This window comes from Narcine bancroftii, chromosome 3 (genome assembly GCF_036971445.1).
Source record: "Narcine bancroftii isolate sNarBan1 chromosome 3, sNarBan1.hap1, whole genome shotgun sequence".
Classification (NCBI taxonomy): Eukaryota; Metazoa; Chordata; class Chondrichthyes; order Torpediniformes; family Narcinidae; genus Narcine; species Narcine bancroftii.
Window position 1 is genome coordinate 365485387 of NC_091471.1, and position 21292 is coordinate 365506678.

The 21292-nt window shown below is 41.9% G+C and overlaps 1 protein-coding gene across 2 annotated transcripts in view; it reads left to right on the forward strand.

The window, feature by feature from the left end:
* Nucleotides 1-21292, forward strand: part of sdk2b (sidekick cell adhesion molecule 2b) — a 662520-nt gene that overhangs the window by 579625 nt on the left and 61603 nt on the right. For both annotated transcript variants that reach the window (XM_069930148.1, XM_069930147.1), the window contains 2 exons: nt 10536-10700; nt 11984-12124. In XM_069930148.1, the coding sequence (XP_069786249.1) occupies nt 10536-10700; nt 11984-12124 (306 nt within the window). The remainder of the gene's footprint in view (nt 1-10535; nt 10701-11983; nt 12125-21292) is intronic.

Sequence of the window (21292 nt, forward strand, 5' to 3'; positions counted from 1 at the left end):
AGGAAAGTCAGTCCAATCCGCAAAGTACTGTTTCAGTTCGTATGGGCCCCCCAGGCTGACCGCGAACACTTTGTACAGTTGTTTCCTTCTCCAGACACAAGGCCTAGGAACAACATCACCCATAGTCCCCACATAGTGTTCATCACAGCCCCCTAAATTCTGTTGACTTCGATGTAGATATCTCACTTCAAATACTGATTATACAGTCACCGTAATCCAATAGTCTCTTTAAAGGGACCCGTTAAAAATTCTTAGTCTGTAGTTTCTTCACAGGTTCTCAGTCACCTCCGTTCGAATCTGTTCCAGTGTCCGTGTCGCTGGGTCCGCTGCTCCACACTGACTCCAATGAAACCACGTCTCTCCTTTTCCGAGTAGTCGAACTGCGTGGGACGTTCTTTCCACCACTCTGCAGGGTCCTGTCCACCTGGGCTCCGACCACTTTCTCTTGATCACCTTCAGTAGAACCCACTCCGCAACGGATGGTATCGGGGTTTCACCTTTTCGTTCGGTACTTGTAACCTGTTGTGAAAAAGCTGATACCAGAGCCGTTAGTTTTATCATAATAAAGCTTACATCTCATTGGACTAACCTCTTCCTTTGTGGTATGAATCCCAGCTCCAGGTCCCGGAAACTGGTGTCCTGTTTGCAGTTCATACGGAGTAAATCCTGTCACATAACTTACCGAACTCCTTATTGACATCAATACCAGGGGCAGCGCATCCACCCAATTTAATTTGGTCCGTGCCTGCACTTTCCCGATCTTACCTTTTTTTGTTTGGTTCATTCTCTCCACTTTTCCTTGGGATTGTGGATGATACACCATTCCAAAGGCATGTTTTAACCCCAACATCGCTTCTACCTCCTGTCAATCTTCATTCTTAAAATTACTTCCATTATCTGACCTGATCTTCCTAGGAAGCCCGTGTATAGGAATGTACTGGTTGATTAGGAACTTAATTACCATCTTTGCATCTTCTCTTTTGGCAGGGATTGCCTCCGGCCAACCTGTGTACACATCTACTGCTACTAAGAGGTATCGATATCCCCTTGCCCTCTCTATCATGTCCGTGTAATCAATTACTATTTCCTGCCCTGGTAACTTAGGCAATGGAAACTGTCCTTTGTGAGGTTTCACAGTCACCTTGACATTATATGTTATACATACCTTTCACTCTCTGATATGATACTCCACCATCGCCGGCAGGAAGGGGTGCCTTATCATCTGTTTCTTCCCACAGTGGGTTAACCCATGCGTCTCCTCCAGGAGGGGTTTCATGAGTCCAGATGGTAATACTGGCCTCCCGTCCATTGATCTCCAGTCCCTGATCTTCGGTTGCCCCCCTTTCTTTCCATACCATCATTTCCTGGGGTGATGCCTTCGCTTGTTCCTGAATTATTACTCCTACCTCACACGGTGGCAATAAGTCATGTGCCGTTCTATCTGCCTGCATCATAATAAACTGAGGGCCGTATCCTGCTGCCCTTTTTCCGGCCATGTCCGCTTCCTGATTTCCCTGAGCTACCATCGTATCTGTTTTATCATGGCCCTTACATTTAATAGCTGCTAATGTCCTTGGTTTCAGGAGGGCCTCAGCCAATTTCCAAACATCCTTCTCGTGTTTAATTGCGGTCCTTGCTGCTGTTAAAAACCCACTTCTAATCCATTGACTAAGCTCAACCTGTATTGTCCCTACCACATATGCCAAATCTGTATATATATTTACCTCCTTTCCTTCTGCCCATTCTAATGCTGCTATCGTTCCCTGTAGTTCGGCCAGTTGTGCTGACTCCTTTCCTCTCACTGTCCCTGTAATAATTTCTTCAAATCCTTCTGTAGTTTTCCGTACTACCGCATAGGCGGCTTTTAATCCGTCCTTGGGGTGTCTGTAACAACAACCATTTGTAAATAAGGTTTCATCTGGTTCTCTCAAGGGTGTAGCCTGTAAATCAGGTCTTATTTTAATATCCCTTAGAACCCTCTTTTCACAACAGTGTGGTTCTCCCTCTCCCATATTGTCTGCCATGTTAATGCCTTCATGGGTAAACATAATATTTGGAGCATTCAGGATCTTTTCCAGTCTCGACTGCCTCAGTGATGTCCTTGTTAACACTGTCGAGCTTACAAATGCTATAATACTGTGCGTTGTTAATACCGTCAGGGCATGTCCCATCACTTTAATCTGCAGGAAGGGGTCTGCCAACCTAACCTGCTTTTGGGTGCTCGGGCCCCGTCACTGCTGGTAACATTGCTCCTCCTCCGTCAGCAATGGGAATTGTCCCGTCGGAGCGAGAGCCGCATGGGGTGCTTGATGTACCGGGGGTGGCACTGACGACCTCTGGGGCTGGACCCAAGGCTCATATTTTGGTGGTCCATATCCCCTTCCCCCAGTGCCCTGAGGACCTCATGCTAGGGGACAGTCTCTCTTCCAGTTTCCTGGCTGACCACATCCAAAACATACGGCTGGCTGCATTCATGGAACTCCCCGACCTCTCCCTCTTACTCGGAATTCCCCCATTGGACCTCCAGTCCTGCCCCCATAGGTGGGACCTGGTGCCCAATTTGGGGCCGGGTGCCAATTCGTATTATTCCCTTGTGGTGGCTGCGGTGACTGCTGAATCATCTGGTTTGCACCCTTTGCGGGATTCTTTTTTGCCTCATTTGCCTTTTTCCTAGCCCCTTCCAATTGGAGCTTAAGGAGTTGCACTTGTGCAGACTCCATAATTTGTTTGTCCTCCTCTTGCTTAGCCCTATAACGCTTCATGTGATGGGTCAAATGTTTTTCCCATTGCTCAGTCGAGCAACCAGGAATATCAGGGTTATTCTCTAACGCCTCCCTGACTACAGCTGGCAACCCATTTGTTACGGCAGATAGTGTAGTTTGCAAGGGTCCTGTGGCTGTTTATCCGTCCAACTCTCTTTACACTGACTCAAAAAGGTCGAGATCTCCTCATCCTCCTTAATGGAAAATGTCAGGGACTTCATGACACCGGGGCGAACGGGAAACTTCTCCCGCATTGCACCTCCTAGTGCTGTAGCATGTTTTGCAAATGGTTTGGCATCAGGGCACCTAGTGGTTACTGCGACCATTTCTACCTTCTGTATTTCCCACAGCCAAAGCTGTTTGCCTAATAATGCCCTCCAGTCTCCCATTGCTATCTTATGTCCCATCGTTTGTTGGCAGAACTTTCCTATCCACGCTCCGCCTCCCTCAGTAGGAGGTGGCATTTTATCCAAAACACAATTCATATTGGTGAAGGAGAAGGGTTGATACATTTCCCCAACTTGCGGTCCCTTATAAATTAGCAGCATCTGTCTATATCTTTCTGGGAGACGTAATTCCTCCCGGCCTCGCCACTCATATCCCGAAGGGGGGCGAGCGCTTCCCTGACCCTGTCTTTTGTGTGTGATCATTCTTCCCCTAATAGTGACCAGCTGTTCCTCATCCTCGCTCTCCACACTTACACTCGCTATCTCACTTTCCTCGTCCCGAACTCTCTCCCGCTGCCATCGTACATTCACTGGATCACCTCCCCTCATTGCCTCCTCTTCTTCCTGTTGTCTATTATGAGGATGGGGGGTGGAGTGGTCCTCTGACATTCCTAATGAGAAGGCATTCTCAAGTGTCTGTTCTTGCTCTCTCTCATTTGTTTTTTCCAGTCACATACTAGTTTCCCTTACTTTCCATCGTTCTGTATTCCCTTCGTCAATTCCTTTATTGTCTCCACACTTTCCTGCACAACTGCTTTAAGTCTCTCTTTCACCTCCTGGAGTTCTTGTCCTGTTAATTCAGTGACATTCACTATTCCCTCATTTATCTGCATCACTGGCATCTGGGGAATCGGATAAGGTGGTGGCAACGTCTCTGGTAACTTTGGATAGAGCGGGGTTGATGGCTTAACCTCCCCTGTCACCTCCTACCCCTTTTTCTCCTTTTGGATAGGGGTTGCCTTTTTAGTAGCATGGTGAAGGTTTGTTTCCACAGCCATGCAAGCCAATGTCATATTATGTAAATTTGCCCTTCTTTGTTCCTTCGCTTCCTCCTGTTGTTTAAATTTTCTTCTATTCAAGATAGACCCTTGTCCCTTTTTCTCATGTTCCTTTGTTGCCTCCCTTTCAGCTTCTCCTAGATACTATACAAGCCTGATTTTTTCTAATCCTAGCGGCACCTTCCCCTGACTCTGCAGCTCTTTCCATATCTGATCGTACCGTTTCATAGCCTTCCTCTCCCTTCGGTAGTCCTCCCATTAATTGACTCCTTGTTTTTTTCCCACTGCTGGTTCACAGATGGAGGAATCCATACACATCCCCCATACTCCCGACATTCCCCTAATTCTCCTTCCATCTTTCGTTCCTATCTTTTTTCCTTCGGACCTCGTAATTCAATGAGTCTCTCACCTGGTAGAATTTCGCCGCCCTTCAACCTACTGTGAACCTTAATGCTTTCTCGTAACCACAAAAGAAAAACTTAACACAATACTCAACCAAATAACTCTTAATAAATAACTCTTATACAATACTGAAACAAATAAATCTTATACAATATGTTAACTAAATGGCCAAGACCTTTAACTTTTATATCTATGTCTCTACTAGGGGACTCTAACCCCTATTCCTCAAGGGGGCCTCTAACCCCCGTTATCTCCAGGGGACTCTAACCCCCGATTTTTAAGCTTTATTCATTGGCTTCTACTAGGACTTTTGCAGAGTAGTGACAACACACAATTATATCATTGTCAATAGCAGAACTTTGTTTAAACAGGGGTCTGCTTACCTCCTTTTGTTGAGTGGCCACTTGTTATCACCACACCACAATCGACCATTGTTTCGTCTCTTTGTCTTCCGTCACTTCTCCATCTTCATCACGTCGGGGTCACCAAATTTTCGGACTCTGGCTTTGCCCTACCCTCAATTTAGTCTATGTGTCGTCTGAGTCCAGCGTGCTCATTGAATGAAGTGATAGAAGAAGGTATTCGGTTCAACAATCAGTTTATTACATAGCTCAAGAATAGCTTAACAGAGCTCAGGTTCAGTCATTAGTTCATAGGTCACCTGCTCAGTGAGCTATTCACCAAGACTGACTCCTACTGTCCAGTCTCTTCTGTTTATATAGATCAACATTATTACACTGAACAAAAGTTGGCTTTCTTTGCTAGATTCCTTGCATAAGATTTATCTCAAGCAATTTCCTGCTCTGCAGTTATCTAGGGTGTAGACCTCCCATCTTAATCCTCCAGGCCAGAACATCCTGTTGTCTTGATCAGAAATCAATTCTTACCCCATATATTTCTAATTATTTCTTTGTACTCATCTGACCATAGCCTTCTGTTCTTACTCAACACCTCCTTATGCCCTAACCTTCCTACTGAACTGGTTTATACATTTTCTTTGTCTCCGACATTCTCAGTCATGGTACTCTTTGTTCTCGTCTGGCCATAGTTTTCTGTTCTACTCAACACCTCCTCATGTCTTGCATTCCTCCTAGATTGGTTCATACATTTTCTCTCTTTTGTGTTAGGAGACAGCAAATTCTGCACGTACTATACTCAGCCAACTTTGCTACATACTGTGGCTGTTACTTAATTGCATTCCTATTTCCCTTAAACAGTATACTTGAAGTAAATAGAAAATAGTTACATAGTACTGGATTAATGAATACATAATGAATAATACATAGGCATATTTTCTATGATTACTTAACCCCTTGGTTCCAACAATATCAAACCTGCTTCAATCTGGTCTTCAGCTGCAAAAGAGCAACCCAAACACTTAGGGAGGCAAGAGTATTATAGAACAGAACAAAGCAGGGGCACGGCAAGATTGGATCCCAGAGAGGGCTCTGAAGCGTGATTCGAGGAGTGTATCTTCCTTCCCAGGCCAGTCACCTTGAGGTCATAAAACATTACAGCATAGAAAGCAGGCCCTTCTTGTCTGCACAAAACTATTATTCTGCCGAATCCCACTGATGCCCCCCAGTCCATAGTCCTCCATACCCCTCCTATCCATGTACCTGACCAATTTTTCATAAGTATGAAAATTGAGTTCACATTTACCACTTCACTTGGCTGCTCGTTCCACGCTCCCAATACTTTTTGTGTGATGTTCCCCCTCCAAACTTTTCCCCTTTCATCCATAACCCATGTCCTCACCTCAGTTGAAAAAGCCTACGTGCATTTACTCCATCTATACCACTCATAATTTTCTAATCCTCAATCAAATCTCCCCTCATTCTTTTACATTTCAAGGAATAAAGTCCTAACCTGTTACCCTTTTGCTCTCAGTTCCTGAAATACTGGCAACATCCTCGTAAATTTTCTCTGCACTCTCTCTGTCTTATTAATAGCTTTCCTGTGGTTAGGTGACCAAAACCGCACATAATACTCCAATCTGACCTCACCAATACCTCATGCAACTTTACCATAACATCCCAACTCCTATACTGAATACTTTGATTTCTGAAGGCCAAGGTGCCAAAAGCTCCCTTGTGATCCACCTGTGATGCCACTTTCAGGGAATTGTGTATTTGTATTTTCACATCTCTCTGTTCTACCACACTCCTCAGTCTCCAACCATTTACTGTGTATGTCCTTGTCCTTCCAAAAATGCAATACCTCACTCTTATCTGCATTAAATTCCATCTGCCATTTTGCAGACCATTTTTCCAGCTGGTCCAGATCCCTCTGCAAACTTTAAAAGTCTTCTTCACGTCCACTACGTCTCCAATCTTAATCTTTCACACTTGCCAACGATTCCAGGAATCAAACGCCAATCGACCTTTAAAGTGCTAAGTGCAAAAGCAAAATCTGCCCAATGCCAGCGTCAGATGATGTCATCTCACGTCGGGGAATGCCAGCCTCGACCCTTAGTACAATCCCCGGCATCTGCAGTTGCCGACGTTGAGATGAGGCAAGTGTGAAATGGGCACCAACATTGCAGGCACTTCCGATTAAAGGTAGAACAGACCAAACGGCGGGGATAGACCCTTGCAAGTGTGAAAGCGTTCGATGTCCTAGTTAGGAGTGGTCTTGTGTGAAAGGCCAAACCCCCATTCCTATCCCTGGTCACTGAATAACCAATTTACTGGGATACAAGTGTGAAAGGGGCTAGAGTATTTGCAAACTTGCTGATCCAATTTACCACATTATCATCCAGATCATAGATATGGATAACAAACACAATGGTCCCAGCACAGATCCCTGAGGTGCACCACCAGCCACAGGCCTCCAGTCAACTAAAGTCGTGTTGCCTGCGCCAGATTTGAAATTAGAAAATTCAATACAGACCAAGAATCAATTCTGGTATTGGCCAACATACAATACATGACACAAAAAATAACAGTTTTTAAAGTATTAAATTTGCATCATTTTTCTATGCAAATGAAGGTATGGTAAAGGTCATGAGAAAGGAAGCAAACTTTGTTCCATCTTTTGTCTTTAAATATTGGGCCCATTTGTTCTTACGTACTGAGTAAATGTGCAATTTTCTGGAAAACCTTTTCCTTGAACTGTTAATGGTGATTAGGTGCCTTCAACATTTCATCGATTGATTGGTGTTTAATGCTTTCCAAGATACAGCAGGAGTGTTGACTGGTCTTAAAGACATTTGGCAAACATTAATTTTGTTCCATTACGCAGCTAGCTGACAAACAAAAGCATTCAAACCACTATTGCTGATAGATTAATATCTAAAATGTCCACACCAGATTCCCCCTTTTATTATTTTAATGATTGTACATCTGACAGTTGTACCATCTTTCAATCTCTTTCACAATGTCCCAAACCAATTTACACACAATTAAATACTTTAGAAGTGTTCTCACCATCATGTAGTCAGTTTAAACACAGGCAGGGCCCACAGACAAGCAAAGCTGTTAAATGCGATTAATTAAAAAGTGATAGACATTGGCCAGGACAGAAGAATAGGAAGGCTAATGTTCTACAAAAAAGTGCTTTTGTGTTCTTCATTTTAACGAGTTTAGAATGGGACTTAGTTTCAGGTCTTGTGATAAAGACAACACCCCCAGCAGTTTTCATCTAGTTCAGTGAAGCACTGGATTGTGAGCATAGATTAGTCTCTCTCTCTCTCTCTCTGTCTCTCTCTCTCTCTGTCTCTCTCTCTCTCTCTGTCTGTGTGAAACAAGAAAGACTGAAGATGCTGTGATTTTAGTTACTGGATTGTGAGCATAGATTAGTCTCTCTCTCTTTCTCTCTCTCCTCTCTCTCTCTCTCTCACACACACACACACACACACACACACACACACACACACACACACACACACACACACACATACACACACACACCATTCCACCCCCCCCCCCCCCCTTGCTATTTGTGTGAAACAAGAAAGACTGAAGATGCTGTGATTTTAGTTAATACACAAAGGTGCTGGCGCTACTCAGCAGGGCTCAGGCCCGAAATGTTGGTGATATATCTTTCCCTCCTATGAATGCTGCAGAACCTGCAAAGTTTCTCCTGTACTTCTGCTTATTAACCTCCTGTCTCCTTAAATATAGTCTCATCTGTTCCTTTAATTCCTCCCCACCCCTAATACCATTTTCCCCCTTTCAACTTCCCTCTTTCCCCAGAGCTCCTCCAATTCCCAGAGCCCCCTCCTCCATCCCTTTCCTCCCCATCTTCTGACCCCACTCTTGCTTCAGCTCAAAACCTTGCTGGGTCGTCACCACCTTTCCTGACCTCTTTTCGATGCTGAGTGGTCTGTCCTCACTGGGAGCCCCACATTTTTGCCCCATGCGCACGCATCTCAGCATGATGTGGTGCTCTTCTTCCACCCCCTCCGACTCCACACCTGTTTAGGAGCAGAGAGGTTATGCTGCAACTGTACAAAGTATTGCTGAGGCTGCATCTGGAGCACTGCATGCAGTTCTGGTCTCATTATTTGAAAAAGGACGTACTGGCTTTGGAGGTGATGCAGAAGAGGTTCACCAGGTTAATTCAAGAGAGATGGGGGTGGGGGGGGGGGGGAGGTTAGCCTTTGAGGAGTGTTTGAGTCGTCTGGGACTGTATTCACTGTAATTTAGAAGAATGAGAGAGGATCTTGTAGAAATGCACAAAATTATGAAAGGTAAGATGTTTCCAATGGTGGTGGAGACTAGGGGACATAGCCTCAAGATTCAGAGAAATTGTTTTAGGACAGAGATGAGGATGAATTGTTTTTTCCAGAGGATGGTGAATCTGTGGAATTATCTGCCCATAGAAGCAGTGGAGGCTTCCTCAGTAAATATTTTTAAGACAAGGTTGTATAGATTTTTACATAGTACGGGAATGAAGGGATATGGGGAAAAGGCAGGTAGAGGTGGAGATGAGCCCATCATTAGATCAGCCACAAAATCATTGAATAGCGGAGCAGGCTCAATGGGCCGAATGGCCTACACCTATTTCTATTACTATAACTACTCCACCCCCCGATGACTTCTTCTCATGTCTCCACCACTCCCCTTCCTCTTGGACACACCCTTCAGATCTTTTACCTCTCTTGACCTTTCCAGATAAAGAGCTATGACCCGAAAGTTTGACCATTCTTTTTCTCCCACTGATGCTACTTGACCTGCTGGTTTCCTCCAGCAGATTATTTTTGTGCCTGAGCTCCTTTGTCCATGGACTTCAAGGCACAGTCACTCTCAGCTTCCAAGCCTTGGGATCTGCTGCTTCAGGTCTCTGCAGCCTTTCTGTTGCTTTAAGAGTTTCCCCAAGCTCCAAACTCCAGGATCAAAGTTTTTTTAATCTAACTGCTCCTTCAGCTGGAGGCAAACAATGTACACAAGAGCAGACATTTCTTGGCAAAAGTCGTATAATGGTAATATGTTACTGGTGCACAGCTCTAGGGACCCAGTTCTCAGGTATCTCCCTGTAGAGTATGAACGTTCTCTCCAGATGTTGTAGATTACTCTCACACTCCCATGTCATGGTGGTTGGTTAATTGGCTACTGCAATTTAGCCCATAGTATGAAGAGTTTGTGAGTGAGAAAGAATAAAGTATTAATATACAGATGAGTTAATGAGAAACAATTTCTTGGCCACAATCTTCACCTCTTTTCTTAAAAAGGGGGATTTTGATGTTTCTGAGCCAAGTTACTGGAAAGAGTGCAGTAAAACCCATGTTATCTGGAATTCCAGCAACCAGCAAAAAAAGTCATGAAAATAAATAAGTAAAAGATATGGAAGTTTAAAATTGATACATCCCGCCATTAGTTTTCCAATCAAGCTACATGCAACCTCAAGCAACCGGAAAGTTATTTTTTATTCTAGCATCTACCAATCCCCATAGGTGCCGGATGCCAGGGTTTTACTGCATTCATTCCACTGAAAATTTTGAATACATCAGAACATATTTATTTTGACATTAATTTGGGAATTTTTTTTAAAGTTCATATCTGCAAAAATGTACTGATCACAGAAAAATTTACCCATGCATTGCTTGAATTGCAAAATTGTTTTTATCTCTAAAGTATGCAAAGAAGCACAGTTAAATAAATTGGGAGGTGATATTTTAACAGCATTAATTTTATGTTTTCCAGATGAAGGTCTGTGGGATATTCTAATTAAGGATGTTCCAAAAGAAGTGACATCATACACCTTCAGCATGGACATCCTGAAACAAGGTGTCAGCTATGATTTCCGAATAGTAGCATTAAACGATTATGGATATGGAACACCAAGTTCCCCTTCACCATCTGTTTCAGGTACAGGATTCACCACCAAAATGTGTTCAGTTTTTGTGCATAATCTGAGCTCTCTAATTTTAATCATTCCCTCAGGTGGAGCTTCTATTTATTCAGAATTAGGTTTGTGGTATGAATGTGTGTCACAAAATTTGTTGTTTGGGCTTTACGTGTGCAAATTTGCTAGAAATTACAATTCTGTAAATATAAAATTTAAAAATAAATCGTGCAAATCTTGAATAAATGTTTTAAAATTGGTACTCCTTTCAAAACTTCTTTGTTCCGTTTATGTAAAAAATATTCTGGATTAGTTTCTCCTATATTAGCAGGTGACAAAGTTTAAGTGGCAAAAAGAATCAATTAAATATTTAGGAATTAATATTGATAGGAAGACATCAGGATAAAGACTGAATACTGATGGGGAGGAGTCCATACCAACAAAAGGTGATAATTGGATATAAGAGGAGAGGTGAGAATTGATTTTGGCTCTGTGAAAGGAGACGGGAAAATGGGGGGAGAGAGAGACAGAGAGAAACAGAGCTGGGGGAAAGACAACAGAAGGAAGAATAAAAGGGGAAGGGGTTTAACAGAAACCAGAGAAGTCTTGGAGAGACTGGGTGCAGAATTGCAGCGTAGATTTCCCATTGGCCATCTATTTCATTTCGGACAGGGTCGGCACCAGAACGAAAGTTAGAGGGGGGCACAGTGGAATGCTCATAAACTCACTCAGCTGGGTGGGGGGGGGGGGTGCTATTGAATGTTAACACCATCCGTCCCTCTGACATAGGAGTCGAGGGTGCTGCTTATATTGTGTAAAATGTCACTAGAGGCTACTGACGCTTGATGCACACGGCCGGGGATGGGTGGAGAGTTGCTAGCATGCGTCAAGCTAGATGCTAGTGATGCGGGAGGGGTTAGGGGCAGGTCTGACGGCGAGTGATGGCTGCGACTTTATGGAGGGGCACAACATCCCAACCCCTCCCCCCCCCCTTTGTGACAACCCTGAATTATGAAAATACACACATTGACTGATAGGGCTGACAGCCATGTGTGTTTTATTTCATTAAATCTACAGCACCGTTCTTCTATGGTCATACTCATTTCCTTGAATTGGTGATGAGAGGCCAAAATGAAATATGGGAAGCAGAATATAATGTCACAGCAATTTTCAAACTGGCCCCCAAACTGATAGGCTGCAGTTTTCCTCTGTGTTATCACACAGTCAAACAACCTAAATTTGTTCTCTGCTGTTCGTTATGTGGTATTCACTGCAATATTGGATTTGTTTTTCATTAAATTTTCAGCCCAGAACACAACCCCTTTTTATGAGGAGTGGTGGTTCCTGGTCGTTATTGCCTTGGTTGGACTCATCTTTATTCTTCTGCTGGTGTTTGTACTGATAATCCGTGGACAAAGCAAAAAATACACCAAGAAAACAGAGTCTGGTGAGTACATTGTAAAATTAGTATTACAATTAATTAATCTGATCTTCGCTGTTGAAACAATAAAACAAGTCTATTTGATCCTATCAGTGAAATGCTGTTGAAGCGGTTAGCACACCGCTGTTACAGCGCCAGCGACTCGAGTTTGCATCGGCGCTGTTTATAAGGAGTTTGTGCGTTCTCTGGTGTCCTTCCACCCTTCAAAATGTACAGCGGTTGTAGGTTAATTGGCTGTAATTGGGCAGCGCAGGCTCATGGGCTGGAAGGGCCTGTTACTGTGGTGTATGTCTAAATTTAAAATTTAAACATCTAAATTTAAAATTTAAAACATTTAAATTTACACACAGAAGTATCCCAATAACCTGATTTTACAATTAATCTTGTAATTTACAATGAGCCGAATGTTTGAAAACTTAAGTAATAACTCTTTTAAATAAATGCTGTACTTCATTTGAATTGAGGTAACAAATTTAAACGAGGACATCAGCCAATAATTCAGTTAGCCCTGGCTTTTAAAGTTAGACAGTTCTGAAGCAATTTTTTTTTCATCCTTGGCTGTGTTGATAGTGGATATATGGGATCCGATTTAGCTGATTTTGGCCCCGAATTGAAGTCCACAGTCATTACTAAAGATTGAAGAAGCATAATCTACAGTGCATGGCAGAAGAATCTTGATGATCACCAAAGTGCCCTGTTTAATACAGACTGCCACTTGTGGCAAGATGATGTAATTTGGCTGAACTCTGTATTGAAGCTGTACCAGGCACTAAGCCAACCAATAAACAATGCAGAACCCTCTAACAAAAGTGCTACTTTGGAAAATAAACCCTTTGCATAGAGAAATAATCAAATGCTATTGGGCTTCGATATTGTTCTGTGATCCATATGCCAAGGATGAGGGGAGATTTAAAATCTTACAGTATCGAATAATTGACATTTATACCGTGGCTTTCCAATATCTTTGAGTTTACGCAACGAGTTGTGGAGCATTATAAATCAGCAGGGATTGAGTCATTCTGTGGTCTTAAGCCAAGGCAAGAGATGTACAAGAAATCTTAGTGTCCCTTGGTTAAGGTTGGAAAAATTCATCAGGATTCTCGCTCCTGATTCTCTCTCTCTCTTGAAAGTAGGTACGGTTTTAGATCAAGTTAACTGGGGTCCGACACATCGTAGCTTATGACATGTACTGTGGAGGTCAATGTGTGGAAAAAAAACTTTTTGAGCAAAGGACCTGTATTCCTAAAAAAGAATCAACACATGAGAGATGGATCACCCACAATCACGTGCACCTTGACAGACAATCAAATACTCAAAAAGAGTGGCTTGCGTTGTTTGGCATTTGACCAACTATTCCACTACCTAGATCAGTGGTTCTCAACCTGTTCTTTCCACTCATACACCTCCATAAGTAATCCCTCACTAGCCACAGGATACCAATAGCATCCTCTACCATAGGTTCTCTGTAGTTAGTCGGGGAGTTCTCAAGGTAGTATGTAAGTGGGGAAAAAAGGTTGAAAGCCACTGATGTAGATGGAATCTATCCTGCAGAATAATTGAGAGCATACTTTGCAGTTTCAATGTTATAATCATGGATTACAGAAATCCATTTTAAATTAGATAATTTACAGTTGAAGGAAATGAGTCTGTATATGTGTAAAAATACATTGTCAAACAGCAATAGCATTTTAATTAACTTTATATTCTTACAGAACTCAGCTGCAAAATAATCATATTCAGGAGTATTATTTTCAGCCGGCTGCATGTGTGAATTTAAGACTTATCCTGACACCTCTGAAATGTGATTAGTCCATCTCATCGAGGGAATATCACTTGATTATGTCTAAGTTAACACGAAACTCTGCAGATGCTGGGGTCTAGTGCAGTACACAAGAGTGCTGGAGAAACATGACCTGTTGGGTTTCTCCAGTGTTTTTGTGCACTGGACATGAATAAAAATAAAGAAGATAAATGGTACATGGATGAATGATTGCCAAGTTCTCATTAGAAATTCGAAGTAATGATTCTCCTGGTCTTAAGTTGAGCATTAAAGGCATAAATGCTTTCCTTCAGAACTTTTTAATGCAAATTTCGAGGGCACATCCCGCACTGAAAAAATACTGTCAGGGTCGGTGCCAGAACAAACGTTGTGGGGGGGTGGGGGTGGCATTAGCATGTTGGGAGGGCTCATTCAGTGGGTGGGATGCTAGCCGGGACCTACCTGTCCTTGACATCATCCGCCCCTCTGACATAGGACATTAAGCCTCACCTTTTATTCCGTCAAGCATCAGGAGATGCTACTGACGCCTGACACACGCGGCCGGAGGCGGAGTGGAGAGTTGCTCGCATGTGTCAAGCTACTCGTAAGTGACGCGGGAGAGGATGGGGTGGGTCTGATGGCGAACAATGGCTGTGACCGTATGGAGGGAACAGTATCTCGTTTGGGGGGGAAATGCCCTCAGATGCCCCTCCTCCCTTTGGCGCCGACCCTGAATACCATCAGGTAAAATAATCAGCAGGTTGGAAAGGATGACTGCTCTTACCTTTCACGGTTGGTTTTTTTTGTCCGTTTCTTCTATTTCCTTTTGTCTCCTAAAAACTTTGGATGCTTGCACAATAGGTTATGTCATAAAAAAATTTTTGACCAAAAATAGACTTTATTCACAATAAATTATTTACAAAGGGAAAACCATTCAAAGTCTCTTCCAACCCTTAGTTTCATACCCAGATGTTTTCATCACAGTCCATCGTTGCATTCATTTCCATTTACACCATTGCCATCTTGTCATTACTCTCTCCCCCCCCCCCCCCCCCCCTGTTGTTTGACAGGCTTCCCTTCAATCTCAACCCCTTAATGCCTGGTAATGGAAGAACTCTAGACTGTGGTTCTTCCCCACAGCATCCTTGCATTGGCTGCACCAACCCTCAGTATGTCCCTCAGCACATACTCCTTCAGCCTGGAATGTGCAAGTCGGCAACGTTGCCTCACTGACATCTCCTTGCGCTGAAAGAGCAACAGGTTTCGGGCAGACCAAAGGGCATCTTTCACCGAGTTGATGGACTTCCAGCTGTTCTGGATGTTTGACTCTGTGTGCGTCCCCGGGAACAGCCCATAGACCAGAGAATCCTGTGTCATGCTGCTGCTGGGGATGACCCTTGCATCCTTCTCCATACTCTCTTATTATTGAGGTGTATGCTGTGCAGTGAGTGGAGGTAGTCAGCACATTTCAGTCTCCTGCTATTGTTAATTGATGTTATGGAAACACTTTACCCAAACCTCTAAAAAGTTATAAGAAGAGAAAAATCTTCCAATGTTAACTCTTTTATTCTTGCCACAAAGTTGCCAGACCTGCTGAGCATTTCCACCAGTTTCTGCTTTTATTTCAGAGGTCCAGCATCTGCACTATTTTGATTTTGTGCCATCAACATAGCAGTGTAGTGGTTAGCGCCACATTGTTACAGCACCAGTGAACACGGTCTGAATATGGTGCTGTCTGTAAGGAGTTTGTTCATTCTCCCTATGCCCACAGGGGTTTCCTCCCACCATTCAAAACATACAGGGGCTGTCGGCTAATTGAGTGTAATTGGGCAGCATGGGCTTGTGGGCCGAAAGGGCCTGTTACCGTGCTGTATATCTAAATTTAACATTGCACTGGCCAAATCACCATGGCTCAGGTAAAATATCAGAAAAATTAATTGAATCTTAGGAGAAGCAAGTTAATGTGACCTTGCCCGCAGTGATTTGGCAGCTTTTGAGTACTTCCTTTTTAGAATATATGTGCTTGCTCTGGTACCCTTATAATGAACTTGTCATCATGGCAAATTTATGGATGGTTCAGTATGAATGGTATTATTTCCGTTTCTCTTCAGACAGGTAAGTTCCCTATAATTGGACTCTCGTTACTCCTAGATTCATTGTTGAATTGTGCACCTAAAAGAGTTTGTGATTTTTCTTTTGCTTCCCATTAAGTCGATGTTAATGCCATCCAATATCAAGAGTGCCCTTTGTCTTCTTTCCTCCAGCTCCACCCTTTTCATTCACAGAGCCATCCCTCCTCCCCCTGCTAGCTGGTGTGCCCTCCCTCCCTTATTCACCTATTAATTCCTGCCTTTGGGACTGTGCTCCTTCCCCTCACCATTTTGTTCGGGCACCGTCCTACATTTTGTCCATACTTTGATGAAGGGCTCAAGCCTGAAACATTGGTTGTATATCTTTATCTTTGCTACATCAAGTACACTGTTTGACCAGCTGAGTTTCTCCAGCAATGTTTTACCTATGATCTCCACATCCTTCCCAAAGATTGTACCATAATTAAACACAGTCCTGTAATCAGTGTTATAAAATGTTCTCTATATTTTCGCATTACATTGGATGATATTCTGCAATGAGGATTCCATTTCAATTTAGTGAATAATGCAATGAATGAATATCTACCATTTAAACTAACCAAGAAATTTTGTTTTATTGAAATTAAATTCCAAACATAGGGAAAGGAAAATTTTCTGTTGATATCATTTTCCAACTTGGCAGTGAAAGGCCACACAAGATGTTGTGGTTATATTCTCAAGAGCCTCAATTTATTGACTGGTCTGATGGATGATTTATTGCCATCATTGAGAGGCCTAATATACTTTGAATAGAAGCAAAAACTGCAGTTACTGGAAATACAAAACGGAAATAGTCAAAAGAATTCAATATTCAGGTCAATGATCCTTTATGGGAACTCCTTTAATAGGTCCCTACAGCCTGTCCAGTGCACGCAGCTGTGGCAGTGTAATAGGTACAGATTTTAACTGCAGAATTAGTTGTCACTGATTGAAATTAACAGAATATTTTCATTTATCTGTATTAATCCTGATGAATGAAATAATCTCACAGTCTTGAATTTCAAATGGTAAAGTTGCCAAAAGTCTGGTTCATTTTGAATAGTTTTTTTTTATAGCCTTTGGGCATAAATCATTTTGGTAGGTACCGCTTAAAACTCCAGGTGCATCTTCAGAATTGTGCATAAATAAATGTTGGTGCACTCTTGAAAGTGCACGAGATTATTTTTAGTCAGGACGGAAGTCGTGGTTTTCTTGACTCAACAGCAGGTCATACATTGGCCTTCTCATTCTGCTGGAAGCAAATAGCAGTCTTTTTAAGCTTCCTTTGTATTTCTTTTTCAAAGGATATTTAACGAGTCGATCTATCCTCACAATTTAATTTTGCTCTTTCAAAAATATAACTGTCTTTCCTCTAATCCTGGACAATGATTCTATGAACATTAACTTCTTTCCTATGCACTGCTCGATAGGGAATGTTTGGAAGCTATTGAACAAGGAGCAGACCAGCTAAGCACATTTTTTTTTAATTCATTTGTTGTCCTCGTACACTTTCAAGTAAAAATCCTTGCTCAGTGATTGGGAATGGAAAATATTTCATCCTTTTTCTGTTAACACGAATAAGACTGTGGATCCTTAAAACAGAGCATCTGGTCATCTGGTGAGGTAGCATTCCATGGCTCACTGAAATGAGATGGCTGAGGTGCCCATTGAAGGCAGATAGGAGCATCATATATTGAAGAACATTCGGAACTTTTATGTCATTTCAATAGGTAATTGGGATTGGGGAAGCCACCAGGCAAGTGAAGCCATTCAAATCTGATCTGCACTTTGCACCAAACCATTTTGGTCTGGGTGGGATGGAGAACCAGTGAAGTCAGAGCTCCCATTGGCTGACACAAGTAATTCTGAAAGAAAATGTGTTGCAAATCTCATTCTCAGTTTTGAATGTTGATCCACTATAATTACATAATTTTTCAGAAATGACCTGCACAATCCATATCTATCCTTGGCCAGGTTTCATTCAGAGAAAATCATTGCTTCGGAGGACCAATTGATGTTTAACATTGTTTACATCAAGGCCTTATCCTTATTCTCAATAGGATAAAATCTGTCAAGTTTCTGTCTTAAACCAAAGACACAGCTAGATACATTTATCTTTTCTTAACTTTACTCCCACTCCTTTGCATCATCAACCAAATCTTCCAGACTCCCCTATTATTTTACTGTCTATCCAGAAAGCATGATTTAGGTAATCTGCAACACCTGACAGACCCCCGATCAAGCTTCTTTGGAAAATGCCCATAGATGACACCATTGTCTGTTATCATGGACAGTCCAAGGTGAATGTTTATGGTTAAGTACTCTTTCAAATCTTTGTCCACATCATTCTGCCAACATGCATGAGCACATGAAGGGTGGTGAAGATTTATTCTCCTTGTTGAGCGAACAAGACTGAAACATGAAAGTCTGGAGATGGTGAGATTGTAGTAAAAACACAAAGAAATGCTGGAGGAACCCAGCTGGTCTCGGAGCAGTCATTAGAGGTAGAAATACATGACTGATGTTTCGGGCCTGAGCCCTTCTACAAGCAAACAAGAGATTTGTTTCTTTGCTTATTGTTATCTTATAATCTCCACAGATTCTTTTTACTGCTATCTGCCTTGACAAAATGAACAGAGCAGCTCAATCAGAAAACTCATCTGGTTCCACATACTTGCTTCCTTAATCTCTTCAACTTTGACTTAATACTGTAAGGTGACGGTTGTGTTTTGAAACACCAAGGTGTGGCATTCTTCCAGGGTTCATGACAAAACTCCTCAAGAGTATTGTCAAGTACAAATGATAGATGTTTCTTCAATGCCCTTGATCCCTTCTCAGTCTAACTTCATCTCCTTGAACCTATTCCAATCTATCAAATTCGGCCTGGAGAAATTAGAAGTAGGAGCTTTGCATTATTTTCTTATTCTACCTTCACATGTCCATTGACCTTAATCTTTCCCGCATTGGTAAAAAGGACAGCAGATGACTCCCATACCATCTGTCCCATGTCATTTAAACTCCAGCTGGCACATCACCAATCGCGCAGCATCACCACCAATTTTCATTTACACTTCCTTTCCTTCAGTTTATACTGACATCCTGAAGGGTTCAATAGAATTCCAACTTGATAACCTATGTAGCCATTTGGCTCACAACTTTCTTTTAAAAATGCCCTCCTCGATTCTTCCCAAAGGGTATTCCACTGTTCTTGCTTTTAAGCATTCTGTTGAGATGTATCCCTTGATATCCCCATTATACCAAAAAACACTTTGTGTTCGCACCAATTAATGTTCATGTTCTCTGCTGCCAAACAGATAACAGCCCCCCTTCAAGTAGTTCTTTCCTTTCCCTTGAGATGCTGAGAGCTAGGATCTCAGTTTTGGTTGTTCAGATAAGTAGTGTCATATATTGACGTCATTTTGAATTAAAAAAGTTAATTGATTCAGGGTTTAAATAATTTGTGCTAATTGGTTCTCGACTCGGTCATTTTCTAAAACCCATAAAAATGACAGCACTAAAAAAAATGGATTTTTTTCATTTAACATTACTTGTCAAAGTGTGAGATCTAATTAAGATCAGACCATTAAATAATAAATATCTTTCTCAATCATTTAAGTATCTTCACAATATACTATATCTCCTGGAAGCAGCAACATTCATGATGTGCTCTTGCATTGGTATGGTTTCAATAAATGTGAAAACCATAAAACCGTAGAACATTACAGGTTTGAGGGAATACCTGGAGATTGATCCACATTTATTTGCATTATGACAGCAAGCACCTCCTCTTCTTAAATCTATATAGGCTCCCTAACCTCACTGCATGTTTTTCTCATATCCCTTGACTCTATGCCAATTACAAAAAAACCCATTTAAGATCTCCCCCATCTCTTCTGGCTCCATAGATAGCTGACCACTCTGATCTTCAAGAAAAACAATCTTGTCCCTTGTTATCCTTTTGTTCTTAATATACCTGTAGAACCTCTTTGTATTTTCCTTGACGTTGTCTGCCAATGCAACCTCGTGTTTTCTTTCAGCCCTCTTGATTTTCCTCAAGTTTATTCCTGCATTATTTATAATACTCATTTGCTCCTTGTTGCCTATACCTTCGATACAACCTCGCTCTTCTTCCTAACCAGGTCCCATTATCCTTTGAAAACCAAGGTTCCTTATACCTGTTAACCTTGCCTTTAATCTGTAAAGAAACAGAAAGAGTGGACTCTCAAAATATCGCCTTTGAAGGCCTTCCATTTATCAAGCACATCCTTGCCAGAAAACAAACCAACCCAATCCACACTTACTAGATCGTTTCTCATTTCCTCAAAATTGGTCTAGGGATTACTTAAGGTGATAGATGAGTGGAACAAAAAAGTTTGAAAACCACTGATTTAAGAGAATTGTAGCCCTCAGTGTTAGTTTCACACTACATTCCCTGTAGCAGGTTCTTGATCAGCAGGTACAATTTTGGTGACCACTATAAAAGAACAAATCACAGTGGTGCAACACTGCATGGATGGATGCTCCAATGACTGGAGAAAATAAAATAAGAAATGCTTCCTGAGGTCAGAGGGACCTGGGAAGGTTGGCAAAGAATGAAACCCAGATAAGTTCTGTTCAAAGTCTAAGGAAGTCATGAAGATTTTCTGGCATTACGGCAATCGTTCAAAGCAAAAGGTTGCCAGGGAAGTCTCTTAAGGAAATGAGTGGAGTCTTTGAATAACCACACTTCCTGCCCCTGTGGGCAAAGTGAAAAATAAGTTAAAGTTTCTCCCCTTTAGTGGGCTTCCCAGTACAATGCAATCATCAGTAAACTTAGAGATGTGGCAAATATTAGTAGCAGAAGCTTGGCAGAAGAGTACAACTGAGGAAGATGAAAGTGAGTGCAATTCTGGCTTTAAATATGCAAAGTATTTGAAGCACGTTTTGGGATTGTATTTGAGGTTTTAGGAGGTTTGATCTCAATAAGGACAAAGAGTGGATTTCAAAATAGATGCTGATATGTGTAAAAATATGAAGAAAATTATTCTACCCTTGGTTAAATCAATTTACAGTTTTATAACCTTGAATTTCTGCAGCTACTACAACTGATTATGTCTTAAATGATTCCAGAATTTTCTACCTCCCATCCATTATTCTGCCTAAAGTATTGATCTTCTTCTGTGTTGAAACAACTTAGATTAATCTAAAAGGTACATAATAGAAGTTGGATCTGTGCCCCCTTTTCCTTCTCCATGGGTTAAATTAAAGCTCTGTTCTAGATTCATTTTCAGGGTCTAGGACAATTTGGAGCTGGACATTTTGGCGTTA